The sequence below is a fragment of the Stylophora pistillata genome, chromosome 11 (genome assembly GCF_964205215.1).
Source record: "Stylophora pistillata chromosome 11, jaStyPist1.2, whole genome shotgun sequence".
Classification (NCBI taxonomy): Eukaryota; Metazoa; Cnidaria; class Anthozoa; order Scleractinia; family Pocilloporidae; genus Stylophora; species Stylophora pistillata.
Window position 1 is genome coordinate 5,241,277 of NC_142529.1, and position 18,724 is coordinate 5,260,000.

Sequence of the window (18,724 nt, forward strand, 5' to 3'; positions counted from 1 at the left end):
GGCCTTGCTCCTAAATATCTATGTGATTTACTAACATTTAAATCGTCCTTATATAACCTTAGATCTTTAGATAGTATTTTACTTTCTATACCAGCTACTCGATCCAAGACGTTAGGTGATCGAGCTTTTATAGTAGCAGCGCCAAGGCTCTGGAACTCTCTTCCAAAAGAACTTCGTGCAATTAATAATGTGAACAGTTTTAAGGCGCATATTAAGACTTATCTTTTTAAAACTTTTTATCGGTGAGCAATTTTATATTCAGTTCTATTCTCAGTTTGACATATTATATTGTTTAAGTTAATTTTTAATTTAATCAAAAGTGTAATGCGCTTTTGATCACTGTAAGTAAAAGCGCACTATAAATTGATCAATTATTATTATTATTATTATTAAGTTCAAATTTATTGCAAGTTGAATTGAGTGTAGGAAGTTGAAATTAAATTGATTGACAGAAACGTCGTAAAGTAGAACTATAGAAAATGACGGACAGTTTAGGAGAAAGAAGCAACTTTTAAATTCAAATTTTGAAGGAAATTGCTAAGAACGAAAACACCCAATAAAGCACAAACAAATGGCTAAATGTCTGGTGCTCTTGGGCTTCCATAAACGGCTGCGACAAAAGTATTGAAACGCACGAACTCGACTCAATTTCAACTCAACTCAACTCAACTTTATTAATTATGGCAAATATTACAGAAAGCAATATCCGCTGCTCGCAGTTAGCAGATTAGCTAGTCGAGGCGAGCAATGGTTACACGTATGCTATACATATACAAATACAAATGGCTCGCAAGAAAGACTAGAGAAAAATAGTACAAAATGTTAAATAAATAAACAAATAAGTAAAAATAACTTCAATTTAATTAAGTTTACATTGCAAATATAAGAAGCCGAGTTTTTAGGAAATTTTTGTTATTAATTCGGGTAAATCAATATAATCATTTTCTTCTGAAAGTATTCGGAGTAAAGTGTCGTGGACATTGATTTTAAAGTTATTTTTGGACATATGACGTATTTCACACGGTAAACTATTCCAGATTTTTACACCATACCTCGAAAAAGACTTAGTTTGTGTGTCTAACCTGGAGTGTTTAAGATAATATTCACCTCTTGAAGATGATCTTGTACTATATGAATGAGTATTAGATTGGGAAGCAAATAAGTTAGATATATTAGTAGGTGTTAAGCTGTTGGATATATCGTGCATTAGAATAGTAACGGATTTAAAGTAGAGTAGATCTAAGGGAAGAAAGCTTGAGAAGACAAAATAAGGTACTGCATAAGAATTGTAGTCACCAAAGAACATGAGGCGGAAGCGCGCTTTTGAAGAATAAGAATAATTTTGTCTTTGTAAGTTTTAGCATCTTGGCCCAGCCACAAGCGAATATGCCTTACAATATGTAGAATTGAATAAGAGATACGTATACGGGGTGTAAAGTATTCAGGGATACCAACTGTCTTAGAATGGCGAAAATGCCAATTGTTTTACTTATTTTTGAAGCGATATGGGCGGTATGGTCTTTCCTAGAGATATTTTCATCAATAAGCACACCTGGATATCTGACATAATTTTTTCAATCTAAAGAAATGTACTAGTTGTTATGATGGTCAAGTACTTTCAAGTTGACTTGGTGATTTAACTTTTTTTGTCTTGGTCTAAAAATGACAAAGTTAAATTTCTGGAGGCTCTAAAACAATTTCTGGAGGAGTATAAACAACTGGTCCTACGAAAGACGGAGAGATGAAAAAACTGATAGCCTTCATGTACTGGTCGCTGCTAAGCGATTATCTGATTAATAATGATACGAAGATGACGATCATAATGATTTTGTTTTTCGTTATGATTATTATTATGATTTCTTATATTGTAACTTCTCAATTGCAGTTCCTTCACTGCCTGCTAGTGACTTTAATTTGACTGCAATCAATTCTTCCAGTATATCGGCATCCTGGCAGTTACCACCAGAAAACTCCACAAATGGAATCATCAGAGGATTTAAATTGTTCTACAAAAAGAAAGCCTCTTCAGGGCCAATAAGCATATTTCTCATTAGCAATCAAGCAACTCGCATTCAAAAGGTTACTGGGCTTGATGAATACACTGAATATGAATTTGAAATATTGGCATTCACTTCTGTTGGGGATGGACCAACGATTACTGCTGTTTTTAACACAAAGGAGGCTGGTAAGAAATAGGGTACTATAGAATTCTTCTTTCTGTGAGAAGGAGAAAACTGTGGATGTTAGAAATGTCTCTAGAATATTAGAGGAAATCAAGTCGTCTCGAGAAAACCTATTTAATTCGTCTATTTGCCTGATCTCTGATGTGATAGATCTTAACACAATTTTAAACATTCCAAAAGTACAGTTTTATTTAGGTGTCTACGGTGCCCTTAATTTTATGGAAAGACACCTTCTCCTGTACATGCATGTTATTAATGCTATTAGAACATACCTTATTATTACCTAATCTCGCGGGTATTCTAGGATTTAAAAAAAAAAATAGCCAAACTAAAGACCAGCATAAAATACTTTCGTGAAAAAATAGCATCGCAAAATTTAATGTACTTCACCAGCAGTAGACAAAGCGCCACAGTGCCAAAAGATGGGAGAAAGCAAGAGTTGCTGGGGTAATATGGGGTGTGTCAGCTCTTCCTCCCGAGGATCCATTCGAAGAAATTGCCATTGCCCTTCAGGGTCCTTCAGCTGTTAGTGTAAATAGATGCTGTCGTATACTCATGTATAGCTCTGCTTCATTTCAAAGAAACAAGTCAAACTGTTTTTCAGTTTCGTTTTGTTGTAATATGGTTTTATTCAGTGTCATTGGAAACTATTGCATGACGGAAAATGAAAATCAGTTGTGCCGATTTTGAGACTAACCGTTTGCTCATGAAAATTAGTATTGTGTCAGTTTTTGAGAATTCTGTGGTTCCTTTTAATACGTACTTTGGCCAAATTGCGAAATTTAAGGCCCGAAAAATATTCCAGTCCATTTTTGCGAAATTAAGGTTCTCGCCAAATTAAGTAACAATAAGATACTTCCAAATGTTCAAATTGGTGACGGCTCTAGTAGAATACCAGTTAAGAGGGCTATTGTCACTGTTGAAAGTGATATGATCATAAGGAAATAATTTCATAAAATTAGATTGAAATTTGCTCATGTTATGGCAATTAGATTCGTAAATTTTAAAATGTTTAACAGTTAAAGCTACGTATGTACATGCGGAAGAAAGGGGAAAGGTTTCTAAAGAAACTGTGGTGCTGCGTCGTTGAGGGTAACGAGGTAATTTAGTAATATCGACTAGGTTGAAATTGTAAATTGGCTACCATAAAAGGTTAAAAGGCAGACGTTTTGAGCGTTAGCCCTTCGTCAGAGCGAATGGAGGAATTGAGTGTGGGTTTATTTGCAGAAAGCGGAATTAACTTCTGACCACGCACTACAAACGTCACAGAAGGAAAATTCCGACCGCATTCCATTCACTCTCACATTTTAACCTCACAACCACTCAGTTAAATCCATTATAAGATGTAATGTAGTATTTTTGTGTCGTACAGCGAGGTTCCATCTGCTGTTGCCATGCTTAAAGAACTACAAACACGAAGTTTTCATTTCTTAAGAAACTATCCGCATAATTGTTACTTTTAGATTAAATACTTTGCTTTGACTACTTCACGTTTATCAAATCTCAGGTAAACCTATCATCAAAGATCTGCCTAAAAAAACCATTACAGCAATTGGCGAACTTGTAGTGTTGACTTGTGAGGTTAGCGGGGACAATGAGGCTTCTGTTACGTGGATCAAAGATGGACTTACTAGGATACCTCGCGCTCAATTGGAGAACAACGGCAGAAGACTTATTATAAAAGATGTTGTTCCTGGTGATAGTGGCGTTTATGAATGTAAAGCAGTGAACATGTTTGGAGAGAGCCGTACAGCTACGATAGTCATTGTCGCTGGTACGTAGAAACTGATTTACAATTACACTGAACACTGAATACAACTGCATAATCATTTCTTCTGTGAGGTAAATATGTGGAGGAGTAGGTGTATCATTTTCTAACAACTGAAACACGCTAGATACTCCTTGTTGAATTTGGAGGTTGAAATTAAAAACATCAGTAACAACAAAGCAAACTACCACTTAGTTAACGCGCAAACTAAAAGTACATGATGTTCGTGTCCCCATATGTTTGTTATACTCTACTCTGTTGGCATGAGTATGATTTTTTCAAAATTTCTTTTGGCCATAATAATATTTTAATAATAGTAATAATAATAATAATAACAATAATAATAGTTTAATATTTATATTGTGCAAATTAATATGTAGATATGATCAAATGCGCATCACAACACTTTTCGGGGGACTCTGGCCGGACTGCATCAGCAGTTTACAAACAATCGAAGGAAATTTATTTGAAGATACCCACTCCCCCCCAATTGCCAGTAAACAGGCCAGACCCCATCACCCCTGACTAACCAAATTAACAAATTAATAGATGCAGGAGAGGACCTACGGTTTATTTGTCGTTATCCGAGAAGAATAGAATGTCTATCCCTTTCTTGATATTATAGAACGAAAGGTACCGCATTCTCCTCAGTTATTTTAAGACCTTGGGTGTTGGTCCGGCCGGGGCTTATTACATTCAGTTTCTTTCTTTCACACAGTGCCACCAAGAATTAACGAAGAGCTTTCCCCTTCTTCAGTGATGTGTGAAAAGCAAACTCCGTGCTTCCTCTCATGTCAAGTAACAAGTTATATTCCGTTGAACTTCTCGTGGACGAAAGATGGCCAGGTTCTAACTGGTGCTAACATGAAGTTATTGAATAACAGTGTCATTGTCACGCCACGGAATGGACGAGATTATGGGGATTATGTGTGCCACGCTACAAACAGCTTTGGGTCAACAGAGTGTAGAATCACCCTGCTTGCTCCTAAGGATAATCAGCATGATGATGGTATGTATTCTTCTTCACTATTCGAATGCGCTAAACCGTTTCGTCTCAGACACGTTTCAAAGCTTAGGGCTTTGACGTCCGGTATGAAGAGTTTACGCTACGTATTTACACACGGAAGAAAGGGAAAAATTTTCTAAAGAAACTGTGGTGCTGCGTCGGTGAGGGTAACAAGGTAATTTGGTTATCCACTAAGTTGAAATTGTAAATTGGCAACCGTAAAGAGTTAAAAGGCTGACGTTTTGAGCTTTAGTCCTTCATCAGAGCGAATGGAGGAATTGTGGGTTGTGTGTGGGTTTATTTTCAGAAAGTGGAATCGAATGAACTTCTCACCAAGCACTACAAACGTCGCAGAAGGAAAATTCCGACCGCATTCCCTTTACTCTCACATTTTAACCTCACAACCACTCAGTTAAATCCATTATAAGATGTAATGTAGTATTTTTGTGTTGTACAGCGAGGTTCCATCTGCTGTTGCCATGCTTAAAGAACTACAAACACGAAGTTTTCATTTCTTAAGAAGCTATCCGCATAATTGTTACTTTTAGATTAAATACTTTGCTTTGACTACTTCACGTTTATCAAATCTCAGGTAAACCTATCATCAAAGATCTGCCTAAAAAAACCATTACAGCAATTGGCGAACTTGTAGTGTTGACTTGTGAGGTTAGTGGGGACAATGAGGCTTCTGTTACGTGGATCAAAGATGGACTTACTAGGATACCTCGCGCTCAATTGGAGAACAACGGCAGAAGACTTATTATAAAAGATGTTGTTCCTGGTGATAGTGGCGTTTATGAATGTAAAGCAGTGAACATGTTTGGAGAGAGCCGTACAGCTACGATAGTCATTGTCGCTGGTACGTAGAAACTGATTTAAAATTACACTGAACATTGAATACAACTGCATAATCATTTCTTCTGTGAGGTAAATATGTGGAAGAATAGGTGTATCATTTTCTAACAACTGAGTCACGCTAGATACTCCTTGTTGAATTTGGAGGTTCAAATAGAAAACATCAGTAACAACAAAGCAAACTACCACTTAACGCGCAAACTAAAAGTACATGATATTCGTCTCCACATATGTTTGTTATACTCTACTCTGTTGGCATGAGCATGATTTCGTCAAAATTTCTTTTGGTCTTATTACATTTTTCTTTCTCACACACAGTGCCACCCAGAATTATCCAAGAGCTTTCCCCTTCTTCAGTGATGTGTGAAAAGCAAACCCCGTGTTTTCTCTCATGTCAAGTAACAAGTTATATTCCGTTGAACTTCTCGTGGACGAAAGATGGCCAGGTTCTAACTGGTGCTAACATGAAGTTATTGAATAACAGTGTCATTGTCACGCCGCGGGATGGACGAGATTATGGGGATTATGTGTGCCACGCTACAAACAGCTTTGGGTCAACAGAGTATAAAATCACCCTGCTTGCTCCTAAGGATAATCAGCATGATGATGGTAAATATTCTTCTTCACTATTCGAATGCACTAAAATGTTTCGTCTCAGACATTTTTGGAAGCTTAGAACTTTCAAGTCCGGTATGAAGTGTTTAGGCTATTTTAGAGCTGTCTGAACAGGTTTCAACATGTAGGTATCAAAAGCAACGTAATGTACTGGTCTGTTACACGGCCGAGGTTGTGCAGTGTGAGATTACATTTTCTTTCGTCAGTTAGAAAATTGTTTTAGATAATTGTTTTATTTTAGTTAATTGTTTTATTTATTATAGAAAAATTGAACTGTTGGGTTGTTACTAAACTAAAACAGAGCTATATGTACCATTTTTGAGACGGCTTAATAAAATATGTTTGTGTTTCTTGTAGAGATTACTGGAAGTCATATATGTGACTTGATAACGAAATGTCGAGTCACAGGCTTACCATCTTAAATATCTGTGGTTTCGGGTTTATATGGTAATGGTTCCTGTGACATTTACAGAGTCGTTACTAATGTAGTTCAAATATATTGCCTCTAGAATCTGTCCTTAGTAGTCAGTCTTCAAAAAAAATCAGCTCCGAATAAAGATTAATAGTTCATTACTTGTTTGGAAGTGTTTTTTCTGCCAGGAAGCCTCAAAATCGCTCGTTTGGGGCTGTCAAAGTTCGGCGGTTAATTCGACTCGCTCTCTATTAGTGAAGAAATGCGACAAGGCAAGCAGCTTAGGCATCCAGATCGCACACCACCTCCTATTCGAGACAAAAATATTTTTTACCTTCTAGGTGTTATTTTGCCACCGAAATTCAACAGGCCACAGAAGGATTATCCAGCTGTCACGTGACTCGGTTTTGAATCATTCCATGCATTCAACGGTTTAAGAGAAAATGGAACGCAAAGTCGTAGATTCGGAGCTGGAGCTCTTCTAGGGGTCCGGACATGAGGGGTACTAAAAGGAATTTCAAACATGCGTTTCGGTTATCGAATTTTGGACCCAGCCACCCCACCCGAGGTACAAACATTTGAAAAATGTGAAAAATTGTACCCCCTGTCGGAGCCCCAAAGGCGCAACTTTGTACTTCCGGCGGATGTCGTAAGACAAGATCGACCAATAAGAATCGAGAAAGTTTTTGTCAACAGTCTTAGGAAAATCCATTGAGTGTTAGATACGATAACCGAAACGCATGTTTGGAATTCCTTTGAGTACCCTTCGTATCCGGATCCCTAGCAGAGCTCCAAATCTATGACTTTGCGTTTCATTTTCTCGTAAACCGTTGAATGCATGGAATGATTCAAAACCGAGTCACCGTAACAGCTGGATAATCCTTCTGTGGCCTGTTGAATTTTTCGGTGGCAAAATAACATCTAGAAGGTAAAACATTTTTGTCTCGAATACGTGGTGGTGTGCGATCTGAATGCCTAAGCTGCCTGTCTTGTCGCATTTCTTCACTAATAGAGAGCGAGCCGAATTAACCGCCGAACTTTGAAAGCCCCAAACGAGCGATTTTGAGGCTTCCTGGCAGAAAAAACACTTCCAAACAAGTAATGAACTATTAATCTTTATTCGGAGCTGATTTTTTTGAAGACACTAGGGACAGATTCTACAGGTAATATATTTGAACTACATTAGTAACGGCTATGTAAATGTCACAGGAACCCATTGCCATAGAAACCCGAAACCACAGATATTTCAGATGGTAAGCCTGTGGTTGAGTTGACAGGAATTCGAAACTTCTGGCATTCAATGGCGTTCGACCACGAGACGAGACAACAGAACGTTTGAAATTGTATTCATGTTTGGAGCTTAAAAGAAACATCGTATTCCTTAGGGTGAATCTACTTAAAGAACATTATTGCATCGAAACAAAGTAACTAAGCAGTGTTTGATAGCTGGTTCTTAAGCCGTTTGTTTTCTTTTAAACAGATACACAAAGCATCTTCGCTGCCAGTGTCACCTCATTGTCTTGTATTGTGGTCGTGTTGCTCATTATAATTTGTGGGCTGATATGGCGGCGAAGACGAGCTGTTCCTTATAAAAGGATGCAAACTGAAACAGAAATTGACTCGGATGGCGTCAAATCTTCAGCTGATCAACAGTCAAGCGACGAACAAGCTTCAAACCTCAAAACATATGTGGAACTCAAACCCTTGTCTTCGAACCAGGAGTCTCATATTTCTTTCTGAGTATCAGTCGTTACAGGAAAAACTCGAGAGTCCCGGATATTACAATATGGTGCTTCAGCAAGAAAATGGCAGGAAAAAAATTAAGAAGTGTTTGAGGAAATATGATAATCCTTATACTGATTTTTTTTATCTGTTTAGTTAAGATTATCCGTTCTGTTTTATATTATAAGCTTAACTATAAACGTATTCTGATTTGGTCTTAGTTACACGTAGGATCTAATGGAGGACAGATGTATAGATGACGTCACCATTAACAACATCTTGCTTCTTCATTGTATAAAACAATTGCATTCTGTTCTGTAATGAGTCACGAAAGACCTCAAAATTTTTTAAGAACGTCAGTGCAACTCTCGGCTAAAAATCGTGCGCCACTTTTGTATTTTCACCCCATTTTGACGTCATCTGTCATCAAAAACGGAACGAACAGACGCACGGCAACATGGGATCTAATTGTTAACTAGGAACGGTAGTTTAGTTTGTGACGCAATTTTTGTTCTTGTCTCACTGAAAGAAGTAATAAAAAACTAGGCAATAAAGTCCCATGCGTTTTGATTGCCTTCCTTCCTATCATCGTCATGATCACTATTAGTATCATGGTGTCATATGGGATGGGGTTATCCAAAATCATAGTAAAGAAAATATGCGATGTACACTGACAACAACAGTATTCTCGATGACACCGCGGAAATACGTTTTCGTGACGTCACAGTAACTAGTCAGTGGTCATCAACTTTAAGCTACTAAGCGCTTCCATATGTTTGTAAATTGAGTTCGATGAAGACCTTGGCCTTTTGCGTGGTTTTAAGTTGGAAAATATGCATAATACTTCTCCTTGTTTGTTATTTTTGATCCTTTGAATGGTTTTTTTAAAACTAAAACCACGTCTTAACAAATAGCGTTATAGGGGAGTCATTTTGTTTGGAGTTGTGTGCTGTTTGCTGACTTAGGCTGGCCGTCCAGTTACGAAGCGCGATCTTGGTTCTTCAGTCGCCCTCGCCTTCAGAATTGTCAAAACAGCGATAGTTATCCAGACAAAGAAGGAGATTAGTTCTGTAAGATACTCTTCCAGCGAGTCTGAAGACTGGTTGGATTTTTAAGTGTTATTAGCATGAAGCGATACAGGTAATTATTGTGTTGTGAAAATATACATACACTCACTTTGCGCCAACCTGCGGTGCCTTTTCATTTTGGTAATTATTCGCTTGGTTGAGAATTTTAACTTTATAGACTGATTTTTCGCCATTCCACCGTTCTGATTTTCTGTGCCTTTAAGAACGGGTGTCCGTAATCAAAATATGAAAACATTTGTTCATTTCATATATACTTGCAGTTTTATCAACAAGTTATCTCGTGCACAGGCACAACCAAACGTACTAAAGACATGTAATAGAGATTTGCTATCAACTGCTGTCAATAAAGGCTTAATTCAAGTTAAATTATAAATGAACCGATCATGTTGGACGGTCTCAAATATTGCATATTTTCAGCGCCCACAATCAATCGCCTATTTAATCTTTATCGAGCCTTGGCGCAGCAAACAATTCACAATTTCTTCGATTTCCACTTCCTTTATAAACATCACTAAACAAACGTTATTCTGTTGCGACAACAGCTACTTTAATTTCCCAAACAGCTCTAATTGTTTTACACGAAAGCATTTTCAATGAAACCCACTTTATTATTATTATTATTATTATTATTATTATTAGATTTTTATAACTCAGTCATTTGAAACTTTTACAGGCATATGTATGTTTACCTGAAGTATATTCCTCTATCTTGCATGTGCATTGCATTAATTTATGCAAATAATCAATTACTCTTCTTCCATTCATTTTTTTCTAAGATTAGCTTTGCTTTGCTTTACATACACATCACATGCTCTGCCACTGTAAGGATAATTATGATCCCCATCAGTAATATTACTTCATATCCCTACAGAACATTGTTATGAAACATTCCTATTTGACTTGTAGCCATTTTCTTTCAAGGTGGCAAAATATATGTCTATTGCCGAAGTTAGTTAAGAATTTCTTATTGACTACAACTAGTGTAGCCATACCAGTGCTCCCCTCCCCAGTAATAAGTTGGGAAAAGGACATTTTTATGGTGCTATCATTGTTTACGTTTGGGAATATCCCATCTCTGATTTTTATTTGACTGGATGGGCACAGCAGTACACAGGCTAATTACAAGCTTTTGGTTACTCCTCATGATTTAGTGTTAACTGGGAATTGACAGCTGACTTAATCTAATCAATTTTCTCCTGAACATTTTTAACAAACAACTTTGACTTCAGAAATACTTCTGATGATTTTCCTCTGATATTTCCAATTTGGAAGATTAATCATCATAATCATTATCTTCTTTCCACCTCCATAAACACCCAACAAGAATATAAGATATCAAGTTTAGAAGATTGTTGATTCATTCAAGGCTGTTGCAATATGTGAAAAGACAATACAGTGCTTTACTCACATAAACTGATTAAATTATATTATTATAATTATTTTACCTTACAGTACTTCTTCAAACATTTGTTTTTTTAAAAATTTGTTTTTTAGTGGTACCAAGATGGTAATGTAACTTTGTGAATCAGGGAGCTATATAAACCAGAAGTATTCTGTTAGCTTACTACATTTTATGTTGCACATGGCAGTAAGTTAGTAAAGAAAGGAAAGAAAAAGCAAAAATAAAAAAAATTAAATAAAATGATTAGTGAGGGAAGAGCAGCATAAAAAAATACATACTACAAATTATTCATAATTGTGATGGGAAACAAATACTTGTTGGGAAAGTAAAATTATTGCTCAGAAAAAAATTACAACTTAGAAAAAAAAATTACAAACTAAGGTGGAAAGTGAAAACTTAATTTATTACCATTACAATGGACATTTTGTACGTAAACATACCTCGGTTTATTCTTCCTCTAGTTGAACTAATTTTTGAATTTTGGGGGCTTCAGTCCTATACATGTTACATTCATAGGTTTTTTGGCTAACTATGATACATACAATAACGAGTGGGGATAGGGTGTCCGTGCTACGCGGGCATGTTGTGTCTTCTCGGCGAGTCTGACCGGAATGCCGTTAACGTTGACATGCCGATTTATACGGTTCAAGCCACTGCTTTACAAACCTGATGGTGCAGCGTCCTCGGATCACCGCTTCAGCCATTCAAAAACCGTCTCATTTTTAGCCTTAGTGCTTATGCTCTTCTATAAACAAAACAGTTGCCACGGAGCCGCCAGCGAAAAACAACAATTTCATATCGTGTGCAACTTCAGTTCGGCTTTGGCAAGTTATATAATTGAGCTTAAGAACTATTTAGGTGAACGAAGTTTCAAAGCTAAGTTTACAGTAATCTTTCTAAGTTTTGCCTTTTTACGCTGTCGATTTCACTCACGGCGAAAACATTGTAAAAGTTAACGGCATTTCATGGTTTCGTTGAGGTGTCCGCTGACCAATAAAATACTGTATCGTGCCTTAAAAAACATATTTCCGCGGTGTCCCCTGAATCACTTTCTTTGTTGGAGATTTTCGACAGCTACAACTTAGCAGACACTGTACATGTCATGCTATCTCATGACCAATCAATTTGAAGGGATCCACAAATTTACCGGAAGTAATGCTGTTTTTCCAGCCCGTGTAATAATAGTAATAATAATAATAATAATAATAATAATAACAATAATAATAATCTTTAGACAGGGTGCGTTCTCACAAAAAGTGGTTTTCAGAACGGCCCTGTATAAAATAAATTAATAAAGGAAAAATAAATACAGATTACAGACATTAAAAAATATATATAAGATAAAGGGATAGAATTGCTACATTACAATATGTAAAAGACGAAAAATTGGTAATTTACAAAATACTACGATAAAGACTGCACTTTCATTTTAAACAATAGAATTGATTTGGATTCCTGAATATCTGGATTGAGATTGTTAAAATCATTTGATGCCTGATATGTTAGTTAACATTGTTTTTGTCACCCCAAATGATATCACCGTAGTCAAGAATATGAAGAATTAGAGAATTATAAAGTATCAACCGAGCGTGTAAAGGTAAATAATGCTTGATTCTTCTGACAAGTTCCAGTCGCTGATTTGTTTTGCTTATGATATTTTTAACGTGATCACCCCAGGATAGATCTTCGTTCAGTGTTACATCCAAGTATTTGAAAGAGCTAGCTTTACAAATTTGTACAAATTTACGTTTTCTTGCCTCCGAAAATGTGTTTAAGCATTGGTAGATAGTAACTGGAAATTTAAAAACCTTGCTAGATAAGTGTTTATGACTGAGCAATACCCAGTAATAAACTACAAACTATCGCCTTATTTATTTCTGCTCCCAGTTCCCGCCCTCATGTAGACTGCTTCCCGCCCCTTGTTCTCCCACTTCCCTCCCTCTCCCGCCCCTTGTTCTCCAGGGCTCCCGGCCCCCTGTCCCCCTCCACTTACTTAGCACGAGGATGAAAACAAGTACAAGGATGTTCACACTAATAACATACGCATACACCGTGCGAGTTACACCATTGAAGAAACAGCATATCGATTGATTGAACTTATGCTTGAGCTTATTTCACTGCAGTTCCCACTTGTGAACCACTTTCCAACGTCAATACAGCTCCAGGAATACCAAAAAATCCTTAAACGAGTCACTTTACGAGCAGTTGGCCGTGAGCGACACGTCAATATCGGACTATCGGCGAGCAGCGACTCAATAGGAACTTTAAGCAGTCAAAACGGCAACGCCACGGAAGACGTCGATTAAAAAATGAGTTTCTTACTTTTAGTTAGAATTTCGAAAATGGCTGAATGTGTTTACCGTCTCATGGGGCGCCAGAGCTCAAACTCAACATAACGCATAAAATTAGCGTTGAGTTCCAAATGTAAATTAGAATAATTTGCCGCCGCCGTTTCGCTTCGCAGACGACGCAAATTTTGATGATTTTACGGGCTATTGTTCTGACAATTAGATCTATTGTTTTTCCACGTTCTCGTTGCCGTAGCCGTCGTGGTTTGCTTAAAGTCCCTATCCGACTATCGGCGAGCAGCGACTCGAGCCGTTTGAGCCCGTGGTTTAAATAACTGAAAGATCAGCGCTTTAAATGTAAAATTAATATTTACATAAAGTTTCAAATACAATTGGTATGATGCCTGAGTGGCCTTCCGGTGATAAGCAATACTGCAGATATCGCTCCCCGAGAAGCGACGTTGGTGGTTCAAATCCGCCGTGTTCGAATTCTTTGTTTTCTTTGTTTCCTTTTTCGAACACAATAATCATTTTCTGGATATATACATTAAAAAATAGAAGTATTGACGCCATAAATGAAATATACACTGCAAGAGATTAAAGCGTATTCGGAGATTGGGCAAACTTTAATTCAAAAATGAAGAACGTATACTTTTTTACTCTTTCACGATTATCATTGGCTTCTTTTTCACCCCAACACTATTCTTAGCAACAAAAGTCGTCATTTCGTTTGTTTATCACTTGCCAAAAACTATCAAATGAATTCAAAAGCCTAAAATAGAAAAAAGTTTACAGGAATCGACCAACCGAGCGAGCGAGCAAGCGCCATTCATCACAGCATACCTACAATTCGCACTTGCGCCTGCGCGCAATTCACAAGTTAAAAAGAAAAATGCAATTGAACTCAAAGTATTTTTTCTAGAAATAGTTCATTCAGACCTATATTCTGGCAAAGTTTGGGGATTTTCGAAACGGCCGTTTGTGGGGAGGGAGACAAAGGGATCCCGAAACAAAGAACGGCTGCGAGAGAAGACTACACCTCCGGGCGATATTTACAGATGGCCGCTCTTAGGGGCCGAGCATTTAACTTTGGATGGGGGGGAGGGGTGGGTGGGTGATTTTTGGTCATCAAGAAATTTTTTTCTTGCAATCTGCTGGGCAGGATATTTTTTTCCGTTCTAAATGCGCTGCAGGATATTTTTTCCCTCCTGATTTCTCTGCAGAAAAAAGGATCATGTGTTTACATATACAAAATGTATTTACACTGTGGTCATTGCAGCAATAGTTCTAATATAGCTATAATAGCTCCCTTTGTCTATTAGAACTTGATTCATTAATAAAAAAAAATTTACCTCCATTATAATACTGCTGAAGATAGCTAATAATGCATTGCATGTATGAAGCAATAATTTTTCAGCATCATCAAAAGGAGCAATGGTTGCAGTTTTGCTGCAATTTTGTAAAGCCCCCGGAATGATGAAACAGCTTTGCAACATTTTTTTTTTCTTTCTTACTGCAACGCAAGAATTTTTTTTCTGTTACATTTAGGCTGCATGCAATTTTTTTCTTCCAACAAGCGCTTGCAGGAAATTTTTTTTCAAATCACCCACCCCCTCAAGAATTTAATGGTCGGCCCCTTAAGTGACTTCCCAATGGCCAGTCAATCAAAACAATAGCGATCGCATAGCGTGACACATACTATTGAAACATGGCGCAATTTAATCTCCACCTTTGTTTCTGTGTAGCTTTTCTCGCTGCACTTCTTCCCCTAACTTCAGGTGAGCATACTAGCATATGAAATCTACTCGAGAGGCTTATTTTATTTCTACATTTAGCGAAAATGGTCGGAGATATCAGTCAGTTTTGAGTGCTGAAGCTTAAAACTTTGCGTCGATATTCCCGATAGGAGAGCTGAGGCGGGTTTTTAATTTTTTTTTTCTTTTTACTGTAAAGTGATCTCGAAACGAACGGGAAAGTTGCAAAGATCTATGTGTTTATAAATAGCTTAGTTACGAAGGAAGGAAATATTTACGGAAGTTAATTTACTTTAAAATTCAGCAAACAGACAGAGTCTAAAACCAATATTGTTTCAGGGAAGCTATCGGTTGGTAACATTCGCATAAATTTCTGGTCAAAGCACCCTCAGAAATTATTGTACCTGTTGTATCTACTCAATTATTGTAGTTATACAGTTTAGTGGAAAGATTTCCATATAATCCACCACCAGTCAAAGTCAAAGGTAGTTGCAAAGATAGTTACTATTGTTTCTTTTTCGCCAAGTGTATGTATATATTGAGGTATGGACTAATTCTCGTGGTTTATGCATATTCCACTGGAATATGCATAAAAGGAAAGCTGTTCATGCTGAGCATGAACAGCTTTCCTTTTGATTAGCCTGTACATTCCTGCCTCGCCCCCCATTTAAACTAAAAATGACTTTCTTTTTACACCAATGCAAGGAAGGGTTTAATAAATCTGAATTTTCCCAAATTTCTTGTTACTGTTTATCTACGTCATACAATGAACCTGTTAAGACATGTCAGTCTTAAACTCAGGGGACCACAGCAACTGTATTTTATACTGACCAAATAGGAAAAATATCGAAAAACAAGTAACGAGACAAGAAAGATAAACTTATCGTGACCTTGCCTTTATCGAAAATTGATCTAAAATGTTTCCTTATATTCTTTAACATGGACACCCAAAGAAATGACACCAACTTATTGTATTTCCATGCAGTTGAGTTTCGATCAGATCGAGATTTCTTCCTTATTTATAGTAAAGTTGATCAATAATTTTGTTGGCTGAGATCTGCAGGTACTCATCCTATGGAGTCAAATATGTGACAAAATTCAACGAACAAAATGTGTCGAAAACGAAGACCCTCGAAAACGAAGACCGTGTCTTAGGTCTTCGTTTTCGAGACTCTTCGTTTTCGTAACACCCAGCCCAAACCCGCTAGCTCGAATTTCGTATTATGTAATGTATTTTTCTTCAATGGCTTTTGGTTCAATGGGTTTTCGTATGATGGGATTTTGTACGATGGGTTTTCGTACGATGGGTTTTCGTACGATGGGTTTTCGTTCAATGGGTTTTCGTTCAATGGGTTTTCGTTCAATGGGTTTTCGTACGATGGGTTCCTGCTTCCGATGAGTCCGCATACAATTTCCATTCGTTTGATGACATTGAGTTTGCATTTGAGTACTTTGGAACTTCGATTAACGGATTTGACAGTTTGTTTGACGGAGATGACTATTGATTTGATTACTTTGACATTTTGAATACCAAGTTTGAGCAACAGATTTGACACATTTTGTTCCATGAATTTTGTCACATATTTGACTCCATACTCATCTTGTAGTGTATTGTACCGGAAGTGTGAAAAGGTTGTGTTTGTAGGCATGATGCCTAGCGAAAGTTGTTGTTGTGGTACTCTTTGGCAGCCATGTGGATAGTGTGTGGATTAAAGTATAGATCGTTTTCACGTGACGTCATATCATTTCCGTTCGCCTAATTTGTGTACAACCCAGGGTAATATTATATATGCAAATAATAAGCACATCAACAATTTCTGCCTGTAAAAATGAACACTACAGCAACGGAAGCAAAATTAAGTGCCAATACGGATATCAGTATCCATTCTCCTCTTTCTGAGTACACCAAGAAGCTAGAGCCAGGAGTAAGGCAGCGTTATTTGGAAAAAAATTCGGCGATTGGAATCGATCCCTTCCTTATTCAGAATGAGAATTTTCAACCAGACTGCTTGCCTCCAGTTGAATGTACAGATCTCCTTTTCTATCTGGTTTTGGAGACGAGCTTCTACACGCAACACCTGTTTAAAGCTTTCCGAAGCCTGGAAGCCTACAATCAGATGGTTTCGGGATTTATGGCCAGCGTAAAAGGCCACATAATCGGCGCAAACAAATTTGTTGTGTTAGCCAAGGGGAGACATTCGCAGAGACTGAATGACTCTTTGATCCCTATCTGGACTATAGCAGAAAAGGAGGGGACAATTTTATCCGCTCATTGCGTAGGTTGTAAGGCCGGACTAGCTGAATCATGCTCGCATATTGCAAGCGTTTTATTTTACGTAGAAGCGTGGACGAAGATAAATGGTAGTCAAACTCTTCGGATTGCGTGCCGACGTCAACAAACACTCTTGAGTCAGTCTGTGTTCCTTTCTCTGTGGGATTCTCTAGACTTTCTGCTTCGCTACCTTCGAAGTTTAAATCTAAACTTTGCTGCCCCGATTCGCTAAATTTGAAAAACTTCTCCTCCCTCTCAGACTCTAGTACTTTCACCCTTTTGGCAAACGCCGGCTTCTTCACCAATTCGCGTTCCCTCGCCCTCTTGCATTCCTTTTGCTGCTTGTTCTCGATCCGTACGGCCAGTCTCCTTATTATGTCCTAAACTTAGAGTTGGGACCCAATCAATGTTAAATTTATCCCATGATTTTTCGGCCTTTCCAGAAACAAAGTGTTTCTCACACACGCGATCGTTTTCCAAAATGGTATCGGTGAGATCGTCTCTGCTAATAGCAGAAATCTAGCGCGATCTTCTTTCTGCTGACAATTCTCTGGCCTCTTTTCCTTGATTTTCAATTATCAAAGGTACTTTGGCAAAATATAATCCTTTATCTTTTCCACTTCTATTTTCACAGCCGACAATCAAGCACAAAACCATCTTCTTTCAAACTCACGTGAATTAAGGAATGGGGCAGAATTAAAAAAGGCTAAAAATTAGGAAAAAATTGGAAAAATAATATTTAAGCATTCATTGATCTTTCTTTTATAAAAAGCTTACTAACCCACGGGGAAAGAAAACGTTTCTGTGGGTCACGTGACGCAACCGTTATTCAGTGCTTTAATTTTGCGCCATTTGTCTCCGTTCTCTTTGCTTCAAGTTTACACCACTTTTTACGGCATCAGATCACGGTTAAAGCATCCAGGAATGGCCTTCTATGTTCTGTGTTTTTGAGCTTAATCGGGGAATCCGGGAAAATGCCGTTGGCTAGTGTGAATTGTCATTCTTTTTTCGATGAACGGCAATTTACTCAATTATTGGTGTCTCATGAGGCCATTTGAGATGGAATCTAAAATCCCCGATTGATTGCTAGTTTCTTACAATAGCCTTCTGGTTTTAGAATAGAAAAACCGTCGTCTGAACGATGGTAAAGTGGTGTATCCAACGTTTTTAATACTTAACTAGCAGCTTGATGTGTCCGCCATATTTGAAAGCGCGGCCTAGACTTCGGAAAACTAGAACCGAGAGAATGTTGTTGCTGCTATAGCAACAAAGCCTTTCCAAGATGGCGGACAAGATTGCAGTGGAAGGGTCATAAAGTTTGTAAGTTGTTTTTCTCGTTTCTTTTGTGTCATTAAGGAG

General features: G+C 37.5%; 2 protein-coding genes across 2 annotated transcripts in view; both read left to right on the forward strand.

Annotated features, from left to right (window-relative positions):
- Positions 1-9,115, forward strand: part of LOC111324013 (uncharacterized) — an 84,293-nt gene extending 75,178 nt beyond the window's left edge. The window contains 7 exon segments of the mRNA XM_088737371.1: positions 1,886-2,185; positions 3,691-3,957; positions 4,670-4,960; positions 5,550-5,816; positions 6,131-6,421; positions 8,320-8,573; positions 8,575-9,115. Of these exon segments, the coding sequence (XP_088593497.1) occupies positions 1,886-2,185; positions 3,691-3,957; positions 4,670-4,960; positions 5,550-5,816; positions 6,131-6,421; positions 8,320-8,573; positions 8,575-8,721 (1,817 nt within the window). The 3' untranslated portion in view covers positions 8,722-9,115.
- Positions 9,116-14,653: 5,538 nt separating this feature from the next.
- The window catches only part of LOC148719774 (uncharacterized), a 38,389-nt gene continuing 34,318 nt past the window's right edge, over positions 14,654-18,724 (forward strand). The window contains exon 1 of the mRNA XM_088737505.1: positions 14,654-15,117. Within this exon, the coding sequence (XP_088593631.1) occupies positions 15,048-15,117 (70 nt within the window). The 5' untranslated portion in view covers positions 14,654-15,047. The remainder of the gene's footprint in view (positions 15,118-18,724) is intronic.